Source organism: Physella acuta, unplaced genomic scaffold (genome assembly GCF_028476545.2).
Source record: "Physella acuta isolate Inbredline_101_S28 unplaced genomic scaffold, ASM2847654v3 ptg001648l, whole genome shotgun sequence".
Classification (NCBI taxonomy): Eukaryota; Metazoa; Mollusca; class Gastropoda; family Physidae; genus Physella; species Physella acuta.
The window spans coordinates 76,757-96,566 of record NW_026733162.1 but is presented as its reverse complement, the minus strand read 5'-3'; the positions used below and the strand labels follow the sequence as shown (position 1 = coordinate 96,566).

Below are 19,810 nucleotides of genomic sequence, written 5' to 3'. Positions count from 1 at the left end.
CAGCAACCACTTCCTGGAATTTTCCAAAACATTCCCCTTCCGATCTGAAGATTAATTCGCCATTTGTTTCTATATAAACGCGAAAGCCGCCGAAAGAAAAAGAAAAAACCGTGTGTACACTGTTCAACGATCGTAAATAAATCGGAGAAATGAAGTCATTTGACCGAAAGATGTATCGATACTTAAGCCGGGGGAAAGTGCGATACCCTGTCGTGTTATCGATTCGGGTGTCGCCGCCAGCGAATCGTAAAACGAGGGAGCGTCCCTAACAGTGATGTCTGTTGGTTGAAAACAAACTTTCACCCTTTTTTGGGGGGAGTCACAGTCAGAATCTATTTACTGCTATGTAGATTTATACAGTAGTTTTTATATATACAGTGATGGTATCGGTCTTATGAATGTGTGTATTTGACGTAGGGCTATGTAGTACTAGGGTGAATTGGACAGTTTTGGTTAATTCTATTTGTAGGATATAGGTTAGTAGTTTTTACGCTTTTTGAATGTACCGACCCCAAGTTTCATATGCGCATTCAGCGAACCCTTCTTATAGTTCTACCGACCGCACCGCCAAAATCCGACTGGGAATCTTATAAATCAAAGTGTTTGTCTTGACCTCTGATCTAGGGGAACTGGTCGATTAGGAATACCTACATGCTAGTCTACCCCACAGCCTGGCTCTACCCCTGGAGTTGACGATATTCTTTAAAAACCAAACCCGTACTCGGTGATTTTAAGTACGTTGATTTGATGCTGGTATCGCAACCCTATCCAAACTCCGACCTTAATGTAGCACTAATAAATATTTCACGGGTTAGGGACCGGGGTTCTGATTAGGACTAGTTTCTAATCCACATCGTATTGGGTGGTAAGGTTTAACTAAAGACTGAGTGTGGTTTCCCTCTCAGATTCCACGCTGTGCCTTAAAATATAATCTTTATTTTGCTTGTTTTTAAAACCAAATTTCTCATTTGCACTTGATTTGGTATCAGGTTTTTTTTTTGTTCTATCGGAATTAATCATTTTCATCGTCTTCGTGGCACGTGTATAAAAAAATTAACGTGGGTTCTGTGGAAATCTTTAAAAGATTAACTTTAGATTTCGACATAAGTTGGTGTATATATACATACTGTAAAAGCGCATCTCAGTTTTCGAAGTATGCGTAGCTTTTGATCTAAAACCGTTACAGTTTATATTACATTATCTGGAACAATAAATCGTCCCTGTATTATGGGCGTTTATTCTCCGTTTAATTGCCTAAACGAGAATTTCACGTGCCACGCCGAACCGATATTTTTATGGCCTCATGTCTTTATACGCTACGTTGGGCCACCGAAGTTGAACTGTCTATTTTTAGCCTGATTACTTTGTGATGGTAGTTACATAGCCCTCGTTTTTTTTTTCTCTATACGCCCAGGTCTGGTAATGATTCCTCGTTCAATTATCGATTCATCGGGTCGTATCGATTATCATAGGGTATCGATTAGGTCTACTGTACTATAGTTGTGGTATCGAGAGTTGGGTATTGTTCTGCCAAATACTTGGTTACGATCCAGGTATGTAGGGCATGGGTCATGAGGTAATGGTGTACTGTACACGAACTTTATGAAGGAAGCGTTGCTTTGAACTTGACACCAAATTTCGTAATACATCAAGTTGTGTGTAGTCGAACCTGCTGCTTGATGATCTGGCACCCGGCGATCGAATAAATAGCTTACATACATCAAAGTATTGGGAAGTTTTTAGCTTAGGCTAGACACCACCACCCGAGGCTTATGCAAGTGGATATTTTCAACACATTTCAACTGTTTATGTGGCCAGTTTTTTTGCTGCCGGTGTTTTAAATTTGGATGCTGATTCTTTTATCTTTGCTATTTCAAGTGTTGGATATTGTTAACAGTATTTTGTTGTTTTCGTTTCTTTACTTCCTCGTCGTTCGTTTTATAAACGGCAGTTGGACGAAAGTGATTGCACGGTACTGTTTTATACTCATTTAAAAAATATTGCTATGTGTACCTAAACATTTGTTTGATAAGATATTTTCTTGGTATAATGTAGTGCTATTATATCTAGTTGATGGCATGTGCTGGTGTTGTATCTAGTTGATGTCATTGCTTCTATTGTATCTAGTTGATGTAACATGCTGGTGTTGTATCTAGTTGATGTCATGTGCTGGTGTTGTATCTAGTTGATGTCATGTGCCGGTGTTGTATCTAGTTGATGTCATGTGCTGGTGTTGTATCTAGTTGATGTCATGTGCTGGTGTTGTATCTAGTTGATGTCATGTGCTGTTGTTGTATCTAGTTGATGTCATGTGCTGCTATTATATCTAGTTGATGTCATGTTCTGGTGTTGTATCTAGTTGATGTCATGTGCTGGTGTTTTATCTAGTTGATGTCATGTTCTGGTGTTGTATCTAGTTGATGTCATGTTCTGGTGTTTTATCTAGTTGATGTCATGTTCTGGTGTTTTATCTAGTTGATGTCATGTTCTGGTGTTTTATCTAGTTGATGTCATGTTCTGGTGTTTTATCTAGTTGATGTCATGTGCTGCTATTGTATCTAGTTGATGTCATGTTCTGGTGTTTTATCTAGTTGATGTCATGTTCTGGTGTTTTATCTAGTTGATGTCATCTGCTATTGTATCTAGTTGATGTCATGTGTTTTACTTAATCAGTGTGAGAACCACTTGGACGTGTTTATCTAGTTGATGTCATGTGTTTTACTTAACCCGTGTGAGAACCTCTTGCTTGTGTTTATCTAGTTGATGTCATGTGTTTTACTTAACCCGTGTGAGAACCTCTTGCTTGTGTTTATCTAGTTGATGTCATGTGTTTTACTTAACCCGTGTGAGAACCTCTTGCTTGTGTTTATCTAGTTGATGTCATGTGTTTTACTTAACCCGTGCGAGAACCTCTTGCTTGTGTTTATCTAGTTGATGTCATGTGTTTTACTTAACCCGTGCGAGAACCTCTTGCTTGTGTTTATCTAGTTGATGTCATGTGTTTTACTTAACCCGTGTGAGAACCTCTTGCTTGTGTTTATCTAGTTGATGTCATGTGTTTTACTTAACCCGTGTGACAACCTCTTGCTTGTGTTTATCTAGTTGATGTCATGTGTTTTACTTAACCCGTGTGAGAACCTCTTGCTTGTGTTTATCTAGTTGATGTCATGTGTTTTACTTAACCCGTGTGAGAACCTCTTGCTTGTGTTTATCTAGTTGATGTCATGTGTTTTACTTAACCCGTGTGAGAACCTCTTGCTTGTGTTTATCTAGTTGATGTCATGTGTTTTACTTAACCCGTGTGAGAACCTCTTGCTTGTGTTTATCTAGTTGATGTCATGTGTTTTACTTAACCCGTGTGAGAACCTCTTGCTTGTATTTATCTAGTTGATGTCATGTGTTTTACTTAACCCGTGTGAGAACCTCTTGCTTGTGTTTATCTAGTTGATGTCATGTGTTTTACTTAACCCGTGTGAGAACCTCTTGCTCGTGTTTATCTAGTTGATGTCATGTGTTTTACTTAACCCGTGTGAGAACCTCTTGCTTGTGTTTATCTAGTTGATGTCATGCGTTTTACTTAACCCGTGTGAGAACCTCTTGCTTGTGTTTATCTAGTTGATGTCATGTGTTTTACTTAACCCGTGTGAGAACCTCTTGCTTGTGTTTATCTAGTTGATGTCATGTGTTTTACTTAACCCGTGTGAGAACCTCTTGCTTGTGTTTATCTAGTTGATGTCATGTGTTTTACTTAACCCGTGTGAGAACCTCTTGCTTGTGTTTATCTAGTTGATGTCATGTGTTTTACTTAACCCGTGTGAGAACCTCTTGCTTGTGTTTATCTAGTTGATGTCATGTGTTTTACTTAACCCGTGTGAGAACCTCTTGCTTGTGTTTATCTAGTTGATGTCATGTGTTTTACTTAACCCGTGTGAGAACCTCTTGCTTGTGTTTATCTAGTTGATGTCATGTGTTTTACTTAACCCGTGTGAGAACCTCTTGCTCGTGTTTATCTAGTTGATGTCATGTGTTTTACTTAACCCGTGTGAGAACCTCTTGCTTGTGTTTATCTAGTTGATGTCATGCGTTTTACTTAACCCGTGTGAGAACCTCTTGCTTGTGTTTATCTAGTTGATGTCATGTGTTTTACTTAACCCGTGTGAGAACCTCTTGCTTGTGTTTATCTAGTTGATGTCATGTGTTTTACTTAACCCGTGTGAGAACCTCTTGCTTGTGTTTATCTAGTTGATGTCATGTGTTTTACTTAACCCGTGTGAGAACCACTTGCACGTCTTTATCTAGTTGATGCAATGTGCTGTTGTGTTAAGTGAGTGGGTGACTCGCGTGCTTCACATATCGACCGTTTTCAATGATTTTAACTCTTGCCATCCCCGCGTGACCAAGGTCACCCCGCAAACTCAAGGTCACGCTCGTGTAGGCGGTTTAAAAAAAAATTGTTACGGTGACATTTAAAACTAGACCACCAGTCGTAGACTTAGAGACATCCAGGTAAATTTATGGGAGTTGCAAACTCAAGGTCACGCTCGTGTAGGCGGTTTAAAAAAAAATTGTTACGGTGACATTTAAAACTAGACCACCAGTCGTAGACTTAGAGACATCCAGGTAAATTTATGGGAGTTGTATTTTAATACACGTTTTAACTTAAATCTTGGGATGAAACACTCGTAGCTTTAATGAACACGTTCTCAATTTATTTCATGTTATATAGGAAATGTTCGTATACACGGATATAACAGAAAGTGTGAAATAGGTGTAGTTTTGTGTCATCGATGTTAAAACATGTGAAATTATTCTTGTGTAAATTTGTCATGTTTGTGTAAATCAAACGTTTCCTGGTACATAGTTTGATTGACGACGATGATATTCTCAGAAGACCTTGTGGTTTTGTTGGTGAATATTCTAGCGACATCCGCTTTACGGAAACCTATTTAACATTTCGATGACTGGAGATTCGTTGAACCGATTCTAATAGAAATTGCTTTATTTTCTTTGTTCTTAAATAGTTTATTACTTTAAAAGTAAAACTCTGTTGCCTGTTTTTCCCTGTCAAAAACCAACAAACAAGAAACTTCAACCATGCTTTTCATTGTTTATGTTTATAACCCACCAAAACGATGGGTGGATAGGTTGGATTAAACAAGTTACTCTTCTGTTGGGGACGTCAGCATTGCTATATTGTTTCGTATCGGTTTTTTGTTTTGATGGTATTTGTTAGAGCTAGGAATATGATCAGGGCTAGCGCAAGTATGATGTGAACTCCTTCCGGCACTTTTGTTTGTAGAAGCATGGTAGAGCGCCGTGTAGAACACCCGAATGTGCGTCGCGGTGATTTGAACGGTGACCTTTCGCTAACAAGGCGCCTGTCGCATCAGCTACCCATCATGTGCACGGGTGTCACAATAGGAAAACATGTCTGGGAGCTGTGCTAGCCTTGCCGTGTGAGTAACGGTGAGCCGCGCGAGATCGCCGCATTAGACGAGATCTCGCCCCGGGGTACTTGTATTCTATGGACGTCTGTCACGTGGTGTTTGTCAGAAATTACATTTCAGACATATTTTGTTTCAGGCGTAGTTTATAATTGTTAAAAAATTCGGAGTGATTTGATTTTTAATTTACCTTTCAATAAATACCTTTATCGATATGAACAGTAATCCTTTTTCATGTTGATTTATTTTGTTGGAATCACTTACTACCGTTTGTTACATTTGTAGGTAACCGCACTCCTTTTGCGTTCAGATTCCGGCAGGTGAAGTAGAGTCTGCTTGTTTCCTAAGTGACCGACTCGTATCCTACCAAGTGACACATTAGTCTGGTCACATATACACCAGTCAACGTTTTTCCTTGCGTGTTAAATAAATGGAGTACGTTCGATCTCCTAGAGGTAATACATGTTTTGTTATCCATGTCTTATTCTATCTAGAGCGATACTTGTTGGTTGGAGATAGCCGAGTTAAGGCAGCTGTTGATGTTAAGGCGATCTGTCAGTTCCCGTGATCACCCGTCTTGACGAGATGTTGCCGTGTTAATGGAAGATCTGATGTAGCAATAGACGGCAGAGTTTTGGAATTTCTATTGTCACAATACACTTTGGTGATAGAGATTTGAAATGTCACAATAGATTTGAATAGTTAAGATAGACTTTGGTGGCAAAGATTTATACTGTCACAATAGACTTTGGTGGCAAAGATTTATACTGTCACAATAGACTTTGGTGGCAAAGATTTATTCTGTCACAATAGACTTTGGTGGCAGAGATTTATACTTTCACAATAGATAACAGAGATTTGTATTGTCACAATACATTTTGTTGATAGAGATTTGAACTGTCACAATATATTTTTGTGATAGAGATTTGAACTTTCATAATAAATTTTGGTGATAGAGATTTGGAATGTCACAATAGACTTTAGAGGCAGAGATTTATATTGTCACCATAGATTTGTTGATATTTTGCCTTCGTACGCACGAACGTGATTAGCGTGTTGTTGTTTTATTTTCTGTGACAGATGTGTGTATAGCACAGTTAATGTGTTGCAGCAACTGTGTGGACCCCGTGTACACAGTCGATGTGTGCTCACCGCGAACGTTTTGTGTGTGTGTGTAGCACAGTCGATGTGTGCTCACCGCGAACGTTTAGTTGAGCTTATTATAGTTGATGTGTGCTCGACACGAACGTTTAGTTGAGCGTATTACAGTGTTTACTGGGACGGCGGATTAAGCTGTTCCTTCAGGTGGTTGCAGATGATGTGGCGACAGCTGGCTAGCCTCGCATCTATCCGGTGACTACTCCATTATAGCTAAACGTGCTATTCACACCTCAATGGTAGCTAACCGTTCTAATCACACCTCAATGATAGCTAACCGTTCTAATCACACCTCAATGATAGCTAACCGTTCTAATCACACCTCAATGATAGCTAACTGTGCTATTCACACCTCAATGATAGCTAACCGTTCTAATCACACCTCAATGATAGCTAACCGTTCTATTCACACCTCGATGATAGCTAACCGTTCTAAGCACACCTCAATGATAGTTAACCGTTCTAAGCACACCTAAATGATAGCTAACCGTTCTAAATCACACCTCAATGATAGCTAACCGTTCTATTCACACCTCAATGATAGCTAACCGTTCTATTCACACCTCAATGATAGCTAACCGTTCTATTCACACCTCAGTGATAGCTAACTGTGCTATTCACACCTCAATGATAGCTAACTGTGCTATTCACACCTCAATGGTAGCTAACCGTGCTATTCACACCTCAATGATAGCTAACCGTTCTATTCACACCTTACTGATAGCTAACCGTTCTATTCACACCTCAGTGATATCTAACTGTACTATTCACACATCAATGATAGCTAACTGTGCTATTCACACCTCAATGATAGCTAACTGTGCTATTCACACCTCAATGATAGCTAACTGTGCTATTCACACCTCAATGGTAGCTAACCGTGCTATTCACCCCTCAATGATAGCTAACCGTTCTATTCACACCTCAGTGATAGCTAAATGTGCTATTCACACCTCAGTGCTAGCTCACTGTGCTGCTAACACCTCAGTGCTAGCTCACTGTGCTATTCACACTCAGTGCTAGCTCACTGTGCTATTCACACTCAGTGCTAGATAACTGTGCTGCTAACACCCCATTGATTGATATCAATCTTACTCACACCTGGGTAGTCCATTGTAATTAATCGGACGATATACATGACGGGGTAAAGGTCAGGGGCGGATAAGTTTGAGCGGGGCCCCCGGCTGAAATTCTATGTGGGCCGTACATAATTCTGTATATATATATATATATATATATATATATATATATATATATATATATATATATATATAATGTTTTTTTGTGTGTGTGTGCGCGTGTGTGTGAAATGAAAAAAAGGTTAAACCATAAGTAAACAAATGCTGTTGAAAATACGCAAGTATTATTCCAAGATAGGAAATAAAAAGACTCAAGATAAAAAAAATAAACCGGGAGTGATCTCCCCTAAATGATGGCAACTCGGGTTTTATACATGATTTTTAATGCATTTTTAATTAATTTTTTAAAAAATATAATAGAATCTCCTAAAAAAATTGCTCACCAAGTGAACGACAAACAATATGTGCGGAATATTAGTACTTCATAAATTCAAATGCGTTTTTTGAAAAATCGGAAATAGCGTAAACTGCTACTTCCGATCAACGGGAATTACTCAAAATTTGAAAGAAGACAATTAGATCTTTTACTTTTATGTGAAATTTTGTCTATTTATCTGAAACAGTACTCAAGTTATAGGCTTTTGAAGAACAAAAAGTAGAATAAGTTTCACTTCCGGCTATCGGAACTCGCTAAAAAATTGATACAAAACTACAAATATGTAATAATTCTATATGAAATTTCATCAACCTAGCTGTTACGGTACTCAAGTACCACACACAAACGGACAAAATTGCAAAACTATGTTTTTCCGACTCATGGAGGTGTGTGAAAATCTCCATTTCGATTTTTTGCACGATTACAAAACTTCCTCTATAGGCCTAATCGTATTTTCTCGTAAACTATACGTATACGAGAAAGTAAAAAGTATAACTATACACAAATTAGATTCAGATAACAAAAATTGAAAAAAAATCTCTCCACACCTTTCTAAATAGGCCTACTTTTGTAAACTTTTTAGTGTTTTAGTGCTGCTTGTCTGGATTCAATTGAAGACGCAGGGTTACAACAGATATGTCAATTTGTATTATGTTTGTATGTGTAATCAAACCATTTGACACTTGCAAATCTAACAAAAGAAACGCTAGCCTGATGTAATTGTCTTGTTTTTTAAGCGAAGCCAATCAAAAAACACAGTTATTACTTTAAGTAGATCACGCGTTAAATATAGATGGGAAAAGCTTCTGGTTTGGAGATCATCATCATTTCCCATTCGTGCCCAAGACTCATTGGGAAAATGAAGAAGAGTTCATCTGCTTCAGAGACCTCGGCATAGGAAGGGATCGTGTGGTCAGCACTATGCCCAGTCCCCTTTGTTTCCCTCACGTGAGTTAGGTACCCATCAGAGCTGGGTGGACTCAGGGACGTTCCGCTGATTTGAACCCGGATTAAAACTCAAGACTTGCAGTTTGCAGTCTAGCTCTCTACCGCTAGGCCACACCGTCCAATCTGGTTTAGATATACATTTAGAAGGAACAAATAAAAAAGTTAATAGGATATTTCGAACGGTTGTCGTTAACAGAAAATTGGTGGCCTCCGTTCAACACATTAACCCGTCACTGTCAATAAATTATGGCTTTTTCTATACTTGTGAGATAAACCTAGTCGTATCCTTGAAGCTCCCACCTGGCGTCGAGTTATCAATTGATTACATTAAAAAAAAACCTCACTAACCGACCTGTCTTTCAAATAACTAGGCCTAACGTTAAAAAACACGTTAATTCCTACCTAATGTAGTGATTTCGAACGATGTAATTAGCCGGAACAGTAGGTCTATACATGTTTGGTTTAAAGAGTTCTTCGCCTATCACAAATGGGTCTTTGTTTCGTTAGTTGTTAGACTGATTATTCATAAAGGCACGTCAGTAGTATGCCTAAATTAATTGATTTTCTTTATTCTTATTTTTTTTTTTTTTACACTTGATGGTTGGAGGAATAATTTGAAACAACGAAAATACTTTTAAATTTTTTGATACACTAGACGCTTCACATCTGTTTTAATGAAGGCGTAACCATTGGCGTTCTATAAGGGGATGTAATACGAGATATTTGTGTTTCCAGAATGTAATCTTTATTCTTTACTTAAAAGGTGGAATGTTACTTAGAAATGTTTGATGACAGGTAGGTTGGTGGTCTAAGGAAATGTTTGTATGGCTATCGCGGTGGGTCAAAATGTCATATTTGTTTTGCTACATACTTTACCTAGACGTACTAAAAAATGACGTTGAGCATAAATTTGGTGTAGTGATAAGAATAATTTAAGCGTGGACTTATCGCGTAATTAACACGAGTCAGGTAGCGGAAGTGTTGTGGAGGATTTATGATTTATTTCTCTTTATAATGCCGGGCACAGATTGCCTGTCTTCTGTTTCATTAAAGGTTTTATACAGTTTTGGAAGAGGCAAGTTGAAGGTAGCTCATGAAGTTGATTCTTGTTTTTAAATTTTGTATAATGGGTGTCATGGAAAGCTCTGTAAAGAAAGATAAAATATGTGTGCTAAAATATAACATGATCCCAGCTAGGCCATATATTGTACTAGAATATATCATGATCCCAACTAGGGCATATATTGTACTAGACTATAACATGATCCCAACTAGGCTATACAGCATGCTAGAATATAACATGTTCTCATATAATAGCGCAAGCTTTATTTATACACTGGGCTATATTTTACCCAATGGCTTTACCCCCAACTGTACCTGCTTTATACAAAAAAATATGTCAACAAATTGTAAAATGCTTTAAGGCGTGTTTGGTGGTGAAATAAAACCATCAAATTCAGCTGGAACTCACGAGAAGATGATATCATTAGTTGATAGTTACCTTACCGTCTACGCCACACCGGCCAACATCTAATTAACACCGTGATAACATTAGTTGATAGTTACCTTACTGTCTACACCACACCGTCCAACATCTAAGTTAGCATTAGTTGATAGTTACCTTACCGTCTACACCACACCGGCCAACATCTAAGTTAGCTTTAGTTGATAGTTACCTTACCTTCTACACCACACCGGCCAACATCTAGGTTTCTCCATGATAGCATTAGTTGATAGTTACCTTACTGTCTACACCACACCGTCCAACATCTAAGTAGCACCATGATAACATTAGTTGATAGTTACCTTACCTTCTACACCACACCGGCCAACATCTAAGTTTCTCCATGATAGCATTAGTTGATAGTTACCTTACTGTCTACACCACACCGTCCAACATCTAAGTAGCACCGTGATAACATTAGTTGATAGTTACCTTACCGTCTACACCACACCGGCCAACATCTAAGTTAGCTTTAGTTGATAGTTACCTTACCTTCTACACCACACCGTCCAACATCTAAGTAGCACCGTGATAACATTAGTTGATAGTTACCTTACTGTCTACACAACACCGGCCAACATCTAAGTTAGCATTAGTTGATAGTTACCTTACTGTCTACACCACACCGGCCATCATCTAAGTTAGCATTAGTTGATAGTTACCTAACCGTCTATACCACACCGGCCAACATCTAAGTAACACAGTGATAGCTTTAGTTGATAGTTACCTTACCGTCTACACCACACCGGCCAACATCTAAGTAACACCGTGATAACATTAGTTGATAGTTACCTTACTGTCTACACCACACCGGCCAACATCTAAGTAACACCGTGATAACATTAGTTGATAGTTACCTTACCGTCTACACCACACCGGCCAACATCTAAGTAACACCGTGATAACATTAGTTGATAGTTACCTTAACGTCTACACCACACCGTCCAACATCTACGTAACACCGCCCAGGCTAGTTATGCTGGTTACCCAGGCAGTGAAAGGTTGTTTCGGTCAGTGCTATAGTGAGGATTGATCTTCTTAGTCCCTGGCCCGCTTGTGCTGAAATGGGATTTGTCAATGGAGTTTCGTAATATGTACTAGTACAAGAGGGTCAGACGGTCTTCTGGCACTGGCTCTAAGTAATTTGTTGCTTAATTAGGTTCACAACCTATAAAACCACCATCCCCTCGACCTATAAAACCACCATCCTCCCCCGACCTTTAAAACCACCATCCTCCCCCACCTCCCACGACCTATTAAACCTCCATCCCTCCTCCCCCGACGTATAAAACCACCATCACTACCGACCTATAAAACCACCATCACTACCAACCTATAATACCACCATCACTACCGACCTATAAAACCACCATCACTACCGACCTATAAAACCACCATCACTACCGACCTATAAAACCACCATCACTGCCGACCTATAATACCACCATCACTACCGACCTATAAAACCATCATCACTACCGACCTATAATACCACCATCACTACCGACCTATAAAACCACCATCACTACCGACCTATAAAACCACCATCTTTACCGACCTATAAAACCACCATTTCTCCCCCCCCCCCCCACCCAACTTATAAAACCAACATCCCAGCCTGTGTAAACACACTCCAACGCTCCCTAAACCTGATCTGTATGGAGGTGTTGAGATAATGAAACCATAGCTAGTGGCGATCACCGCTCGTCCATTGATACCTCGATGCCAATATAAATCTCTTCTCTCACTCTCTCATGTGGGGATCGAAGATCAATTATTGATATCTCCACTAATGAACTTTGCTTTTTCTGGAATTATCATCCATCCCCACCCCATTGGGGTTTGAATCACGTTACCGGATATCAGGCTTGAGATCGCTGCGATAGTACTTGAAACACAAAGGGGGAAATCAGCGTTATAAAGGGTATTCGATCACAGTTTTGATGAGCGGACTATTAGCACAACTAAATTTGATCTCGAAATGGTCTAGTTTTTTTTTTTTTAAAAGGGCTGGGATATTTACCAGCTGTGTTTAGTCGTTGAAATAGGGGGTTAGTTGTGTTGTAATTGAAATGAGGGTGGGGTCGTTTTTGTGTCAATATTGAAGTATGGGTCAGTTGTGACTCGTTATTGAAGTAAGGGTCAGTTGTGTCTCGTTTTTTAAGGGGGGGGGGGGGTAAGTTGTATCTCGCCATTGAAGTAGGTGATAGTTGTGTCTTGTTAGAAAAGTGGAGGTCAGCTATTGCTAGTCGTTGAAATGGGGAGGGGGGGGGGGGGGGTATGTGGTGTTTCAACATTGAAGTTTGAAGTCAGTTTTATCTTTCCTTAGAATAATGGGTGGAAGTCAGTTGTGCTTCGTGACTGACGCTTGGGTTCTAAACATGTTTTTGGTATCATATTAAAGCAAATATGGAACTACTGGTCAAAACAACGAAGGCACAAGCTGTATAAAAAATAGCCAAAAATACATTACCAAGCCTTCTTATTATCTTTCTATAGGCATGCCGTCTTAAAAATATGGATTCCAATTTATTATTCCGTGAGACGTTTCCAGAAACCCGTTTATCTTATTGTCGTCATCTCTCACTGTGTTAACAGATGTCCACGTTTCTGGTGTTGGAGGTGCTCAATAACAGCCGCCGGTCGATTCGCGTCATTTTACAGACATCCTTAACGTGTTTCCCCCACTGTCCCCGGATAATTAGAAAATCGCAGAGAGTCGCGTCTTATCCCCACCCTGCTTATCAAACGTCTTGAGCGAGATTAGCATCGCACCTTGCTGGCCATCTCCGTGTTTTTTACTCGTCGCGGGCAGCAACTCCAGCGCCATGAGAAACAGCTAGATTCACTCCCTTGGCCAGTCCTCTTCAAGCTCCTCGTGTTCCACCCCGCTGCGAGAAGAGCCCCTCTACCCTGGCGGCCAGGGGGGAGATAGTGATCTCCCTTTCCGTGAGCGATGATTTCTGTCGGAGCAAGACAAACATGGCGGCGTGTATGGAAGGTATTCGGAAGGAAAAAAAAATCGGCGTCCCAGCTAAACTATTTTTCTTCTAAACTAAATCGACATCCATTTATTCCACTTTTCCTCCAACCACTCCTGTTCCTACCACTACGGTTGCGTCATGTGACATTTATAAAAAAAAAATAGTATCGGAAATAATTTCTACTTGATACCCTGGAGGTTTTCGTATCTGTTTCCATCTCGTAATAGCCGGCTTCAGGCTGGTCTCATTGTAAACCTATCTGTCCTTCCTGATGCCAGTACGAGGGGTTTAAAGGGGCGGGGGGCTAATTAGGCTTTGGACATAACAGAGAAATTAGTATTAGGTGTAAGGACAGGGTTATTTTAGTTGTTTTTGTGAGAATTTATCAAGGTTAGTGAATGTGTTTTTATTTAAATAGACAAATCGATACAAAGAACCGTTGTTTATTTAATTTAATAATGTGTTTTTGTGGTTATAAAATAGGACGCTATTCGCAGATAAATGTGATATTATGTGTAAAAAAATGGGGCTGCTTTTTATCAAACTAGCTGTTTTTGCCCGTTGAGGTAAAATACAACGGAAACTAGGCTGTTAATGTTTCCTATTTTCTCTTTCGTCCATTGGTATTCACGCATGCTTAACAGATAAATGATCCGTAATAGCATAGACAGTATTGTATTTAGATCCAGTCAATTGTATAGTTAACAAACTGTTTGGAAGATATTTATCATGACCTTACTGCCCTTTTTTTTTATTTTGGACTTTTATCAGAAATAATTTTAAACTTTCCTTTTCAGCAACATCAAACACAAATTTACTTAACATATTTTTCACAGGGGTTGGTTTAACTTAAGCCCGAGTAATAAATATATATTTAAATCTATATTTAAAAACTTTTTCTTTTTTTAAAAAGTGCTTTCGAAAGCTTGTAACAGCAGTATTAAATTTAGTTTCATTTAAACTCTGATGTGTTCCACAACGTCAGAGAAAATAATGAAACTATTAAATAGAATAAAGCTTCTCCCATTTTTATATCTAGATCTTAATAACATTATTTCCCCCCTTTTCTCTTTGTAAGATGGCCATAAAATATTATTGTCAGAAAATAAGAACACAAGTAAAAGTAAAAATAGCCGTGTTGTGGCGGGTTTACCCACCCCCACCTCACGCACCCTACATCTCAGCATATTATTGTCAAGAGAGAAATATTTATTGATTGTTCCAAATCGGTATTGGGCAAATGTTGATAGAATAACAGACTATCGACGTGTAACGTAAATATTCCCCAGAAAGGGATCGGTTAAAAGGTTGCCTTTCCCCTCAGTGCCAGCATCACGTGGTCCTCTTTTCCCCCGCCTTCCTGTGTCTGTGTGACGTCAGGAGTTGTCCTCAATTTCCCTCGTTTAGTGACGTCATGTTTCTATTTATTTTTATTTTTACAGAACAAACTGGGTTAGAGCGGTAGTATACAGTCTTAATTTTTGTGTTTAATATAACAGTATTTAGTCCACATTTTTTATTGTCTAATGACTAATGTAACATATTGTCTACTGCAGGGGTTTCCAACCCTGTGCCCGCGGGCGCCATGGCGCCCGCTGAACGATTCGTATGTGCCCGCCTCTCACTATTCGACAGAGACATATTTTTTTCATAAACATTATTTTAAAATATGAATTATTTTTATTCATTTGTTACAGTTTTAATTTTTTTTACTGTCTAGGTTTATTAAATATGTTTGATAATTGATACTTGTCTAGCGGCGAGCCAGACGGCACTATTTACGTTTTGGAAATACATTTCTCTGTGTGTATGCAATTTGAAAAAAATAATTTTATTATTTTGAAACAGTTTTGTTTATTATTTATTAATACATTATGACCATAATATAATAAGAAAATAAACTATGGGAAAATGTTAAATGACAAGTTATGGAAGGAGTTTGTCGATTTAAAATAGGTGGTGCCCGCCACCCTACCGATATTTTAGAATGTGCTCTAGAGTAGAAAAAGGTTGGGAACCCCTGGTCTACTGTAAACAACAGCTAAAGCACTCATAATCTTAATTGCTTTGAATCAGATACATTTTCTGCAGACGCCCCTAACACTTTTGGATCTTTCTCAATAGCTGCCCGCTTCTAGCCCATAGTAAATAAAAAAAACTCCAAAAGTGGTGAATGTAATATGTCAATGTTTTCTGTTTTTCAAACTCCCATATATTCTATTACCTGTTGTTAGTGTTTAACTACAAGACTCACACCGTTTTCTCTATTTTCAGCGCTCTTGAAGAACCGTGAGAACCTGTTCATCTCGCGACGTTCCTTCTTCCATCTCAAGCATAGCCTGCTCAATTGTATGTACAAAACGGAGCTCGGCAAGTCTAGGGAAGACAGGATTAGCATGGGGATATGTCGCACTATAGGGCGCCAGAAAGTCTTCGTTGTCGCCGTCTGTCTCATCTTCATCTACATTCTCTACCTAGCCTTCCCGTGCGACCCGGGGCCCAAGGCTGTGATGGTCCCCAAGGAAAAAACAAAGTACATCTACGACAAGGACCACCAGGCATTTCCGTACGACGACAACATGGCGATTATTTTTGTCGGCGGCATGCCCAGGAGCGGCACGACGCTCATGCGGGTGATGCTGGACGCCCACCCGGATATCCGGTGCGGCGAGGAGACCCGCGTCATCCCAAGAATCCTCGGCATGAGGTCGCAGTGGGAGAAATCCGCCATCGAGAAGCGCCGGTTGGAGGAAGCCGGCGTCACCAGTGACGTCATCGACGCGGCGGTCCGCGCCTTCATCCTCGAGATCATCGCCAAGCACGGCTCAGCGGCGCCGCACCTGTGCAACAAAGACCCGTTCACGTTGAAATCCACAGTGTACCTGAGCCGGCAGTTCCCGCAGTCCAAGTACATCCTGATGATCCGGGACGGGCGGGCCGTCGTCCACTCGATCATCACGCGGAAGGTGACCATCTCAGGGTTCGACCTGAACAGCTACAGGAAGTGCCTCTCCAAGTGGAACGTGGCCCTCGAGACCATGTACGCCCAGTGCCTGCACGTGGGGCCGCGCAAGTGCATGCCGGTCTACTACGAGCAGCTCGTGCTCCACCCGCGGGAGTGGATGGACCGGATCCTCCATTTTCTAGACATTCCTTGGAATGAGTCGGTGCTCCACCACGAGGAGTTTGTGGGCAAACCCGGGGGTGTGGCGCTCTCCAAGTATGTATTCTATTTTAGTACTAGATGAATATCTTAAAGGGGGGGGGGGGGGGGGTAAATACATGGATAATTTATCAATGTCGTATATATGATTTGGTTCCTATAAAAACGTCAACTAGACGATACAACATGTCTCGAAGTCTTTCAGAGTGATGTTTTAATTAAAATGGGACGGCGTGGTCGAATAGTAGAGCGTTTGGCTGCTAGCCCGTAGGTCTCGAGTTCGGATCTCGGTTCGGACCTGTGACCAGGACGTCCTTGAGTGCACCCAGCTCTGATGGGTACCTGACTAACGTTGAGGAAAGTAAAGGTGGCTGGGCATAGGACTGACCACACCATCCCTTCATATGCCCAGGTTAAGAAACATGAACTCAACTTCATCCGCCCAATGGACCGCTAGGTCTAAAAGGGAATCTTTATTTTTTTTTTCCATTCAAATACGTGCTAGGGTACGAACTGCGATAAGACGATGGATTAGGGTTAACGTTTGGGCTTAAGTTATGGCTTGTATTAGATTAGCGAAACCAGCAAACACAGGCATCAGCTACGTGTTGCCAAAGTTTTTAAAGTGCCCACACAAAAGAGCTAGTACACCACTAGCCACAATTAGAACCACCCAGCTCTGAAGAGTACCGTTAGGAAATCAGAGGTGACTAGGCATAGTGCTGACCACAGTATCCCCTTGTATGCCGAGGTCATCGAAACAGATGAACTACTTGACCTGCCTCCTTGTGTCTTGGGCACGAACGAGTAAAGATGATGATGAAACGCAATTGAATAGGTTGGCCAACCTGTACATGTTTAGCCAGTAACTCTCGGGACTCACCAGATGGAAGGTGTATGTTGTTGGTGTGTCCACTCAATGCTGATGTCCTGTGTGGGTGGGTGGGGTGGTGGACCACAAGGTACTTGCCTGCTGTACTACCCACACAGCCCTGATCTATAGGAATCAATGTTACAATCACTTAAACAGGCACTATTCAAATAGCACTCTCTTCAATAGCAGCCAAGAGACGTTCGTTTTTTACCCCAGTTTGAAAACATGTTCCAAGTTTCTCTTTAACCTTATAAAAATGGTTCCCTTTACTTGAGCAAATGAATGAGGAAAGACCTAAAGCATGTTCCCTGCCAATGACAAAAACTTCCCCTTTAAAACTGATTGACGGCGTGTGTATTTTTTTACCCATGACTTTGAAGAGTTCGTGACTTTGAGTTCATTTAATCATTCCTTTTACCATTGAACTATTCCTTTTGCCTTTTTCTTTTCTTCTCTCCCCTCGGCCGTTTTCCCCCCTTTCGATGGAGGCACTGAGGTCATCTGGTTAATTGTATTAGTTTTCTGTCCGTGTCTGTATATGGTGGGGGGGGGGGGGGGGGAGAGAGGGGGATGTGAAGACATTGTTGACAATAAAGAGATTATCGTTTATTGCGTTAGATGGACGTTGTTGGGCTGTTGGCGTATGTTAGATGGGATAAAATATTGATGGTATGTTGGATGTATTTGAATATTGTTGGGCTGTTGGGATCTGTTAGATGGGATAAAATATTGATGGTCTGTATGTTGGATTTATCGAATATTGCTGGGCTATTGGCGTATGTTAGATGGGATAAAATATTGATGGTCTGTATGTTGGATGTATCGAATATTGCTGGGCTATTGGCGTATGTTTGTTGGGATAAATTATTGATGGTCTGTATGTTGGATTTATCGAATATTGCTGGGCTATTGGCGTATGTTAGATGGTTTAGAATGTTGATGAATATTGGATATAGAATATTGTTGGCGTATGTTTGACGAGTTTTAATATTGCGTTCTGTTTTTGCCGTGTGATGAAGTTTAATGAATTAATAAATTCTCCAATATTCCATAATGCCTAATTAATTATGAAATAACTAGACAGCGCTGATTAAATATGTCCTCCCATTAGCTAGTAGTTTAGTTACTCCAGGGAAATGTTTCTCGTGTTCTGAGACTACCAACTCTAGTCAAGTCTGGCCTTTATATGTTGGTTAACTTGCTCTCTCGCTGCTCCCGTTTAAACAACCAGCCACATATTCTACACAACTAAACAGAAAAGCACACAACTCAGTTCTTCTTCTTCGTTTTTAATTTTAGTTTTACAAGTGATTCCCTCCAAACACAATTAAGTATACGCGTCAACTGGTTATACGCCACTTATGTCGTTGACTCCGATTTCAGCCTGCTTTTTATTTTGGATTTGCTTTCATAGCATTTGTGAAACCAAGAACAAACTACAAGGCAGTAGTTTGATTTTGGAGTTGTCTATCCTAGAAGAGTTGCTGTCCCCAGCTATCGAGCCTTATCTGCCCGAGACAACCCAGTTGATATCTGACTTTATTGTGTTTTTCAATGAGATCATAAGATCCCCCTCTTCCACACGATATCCTCTAATCCTGCTGCCACCCCCTTCTGCTTTCTTCGTCTTGTAAGTTAAAACAAACATTTCAAACATCTATTTTATCATTTTTTTTTCAGCTTTTCTTTTCTTCTTTCTAACTAGCTTTAAAGCACCCACTCCAAACCCTTTTCCCTAACATCCCAACACCCCCCCCCCATCCTTCGACTACTATTTGTGTGCGTCACTGGAATAAATGGCTTCAAACTTGCAACACTAACGACTATTATCTTATGAACATAACGTATTGTATTGCACCAACCAATCGATTCCTGTACCGGAAGCTGACCCATTACAGGGCTGAAGGGATCCACTCAAACCCACACACGACTCGAGTCTGTTGACTTTTTTTTTTTCTTTTTCTTTTTAATCTGTCAGCCGTTTATTTACAAGATGGAATTGATAAACATACAGTGATGAATTTTATTTACAAAGTTTCCGTTTTTTTAAAAAAGTTTGTCGGTTGTATTGGACGCGAGCAAATAATTTTACAGTTGATTTTTCAGTTTTGTAAACTGAGGGGTATGTTTATTTCTCTTCTTTTTGTAATAGAACGAAGGCACGTATTAGGTTTTAATAGTTCTGAGTTTTAAAAAAATCAAATGGCGTTTGCATGCACA

At 40.0% G+C, this 19,810-nt stretch overlaps 1 protein-coding gene across 2 annotated transcripts in view; it reads left to right on the top strand.

Annotated features, from left to right (window-relative positions):
• LOC131929552 (protein-tyrosine sulfotransferase 1) overlaps window positions 1-19,810 on the top strand; it is a 54,190-nt gene that overhangs the window by 10,436 nt on the left and 23,944 nt on the right. For both annotated transcript variants that reach the window (XM_059285819.1, XM_059285818.1), the window contains exon 2: window positions 15,828-16,773. In XM_059285819.1, the coding sequence (XP_059141802.1) occupies window positions 15,905-16,773 (869 nt within the window). In that variant the 5' untranslated portion in view covers window positions 15,828-15,904. The remainder of the gene's footprint in view (window positions 1-15,827; window positions 16,774-19,810) is intronic.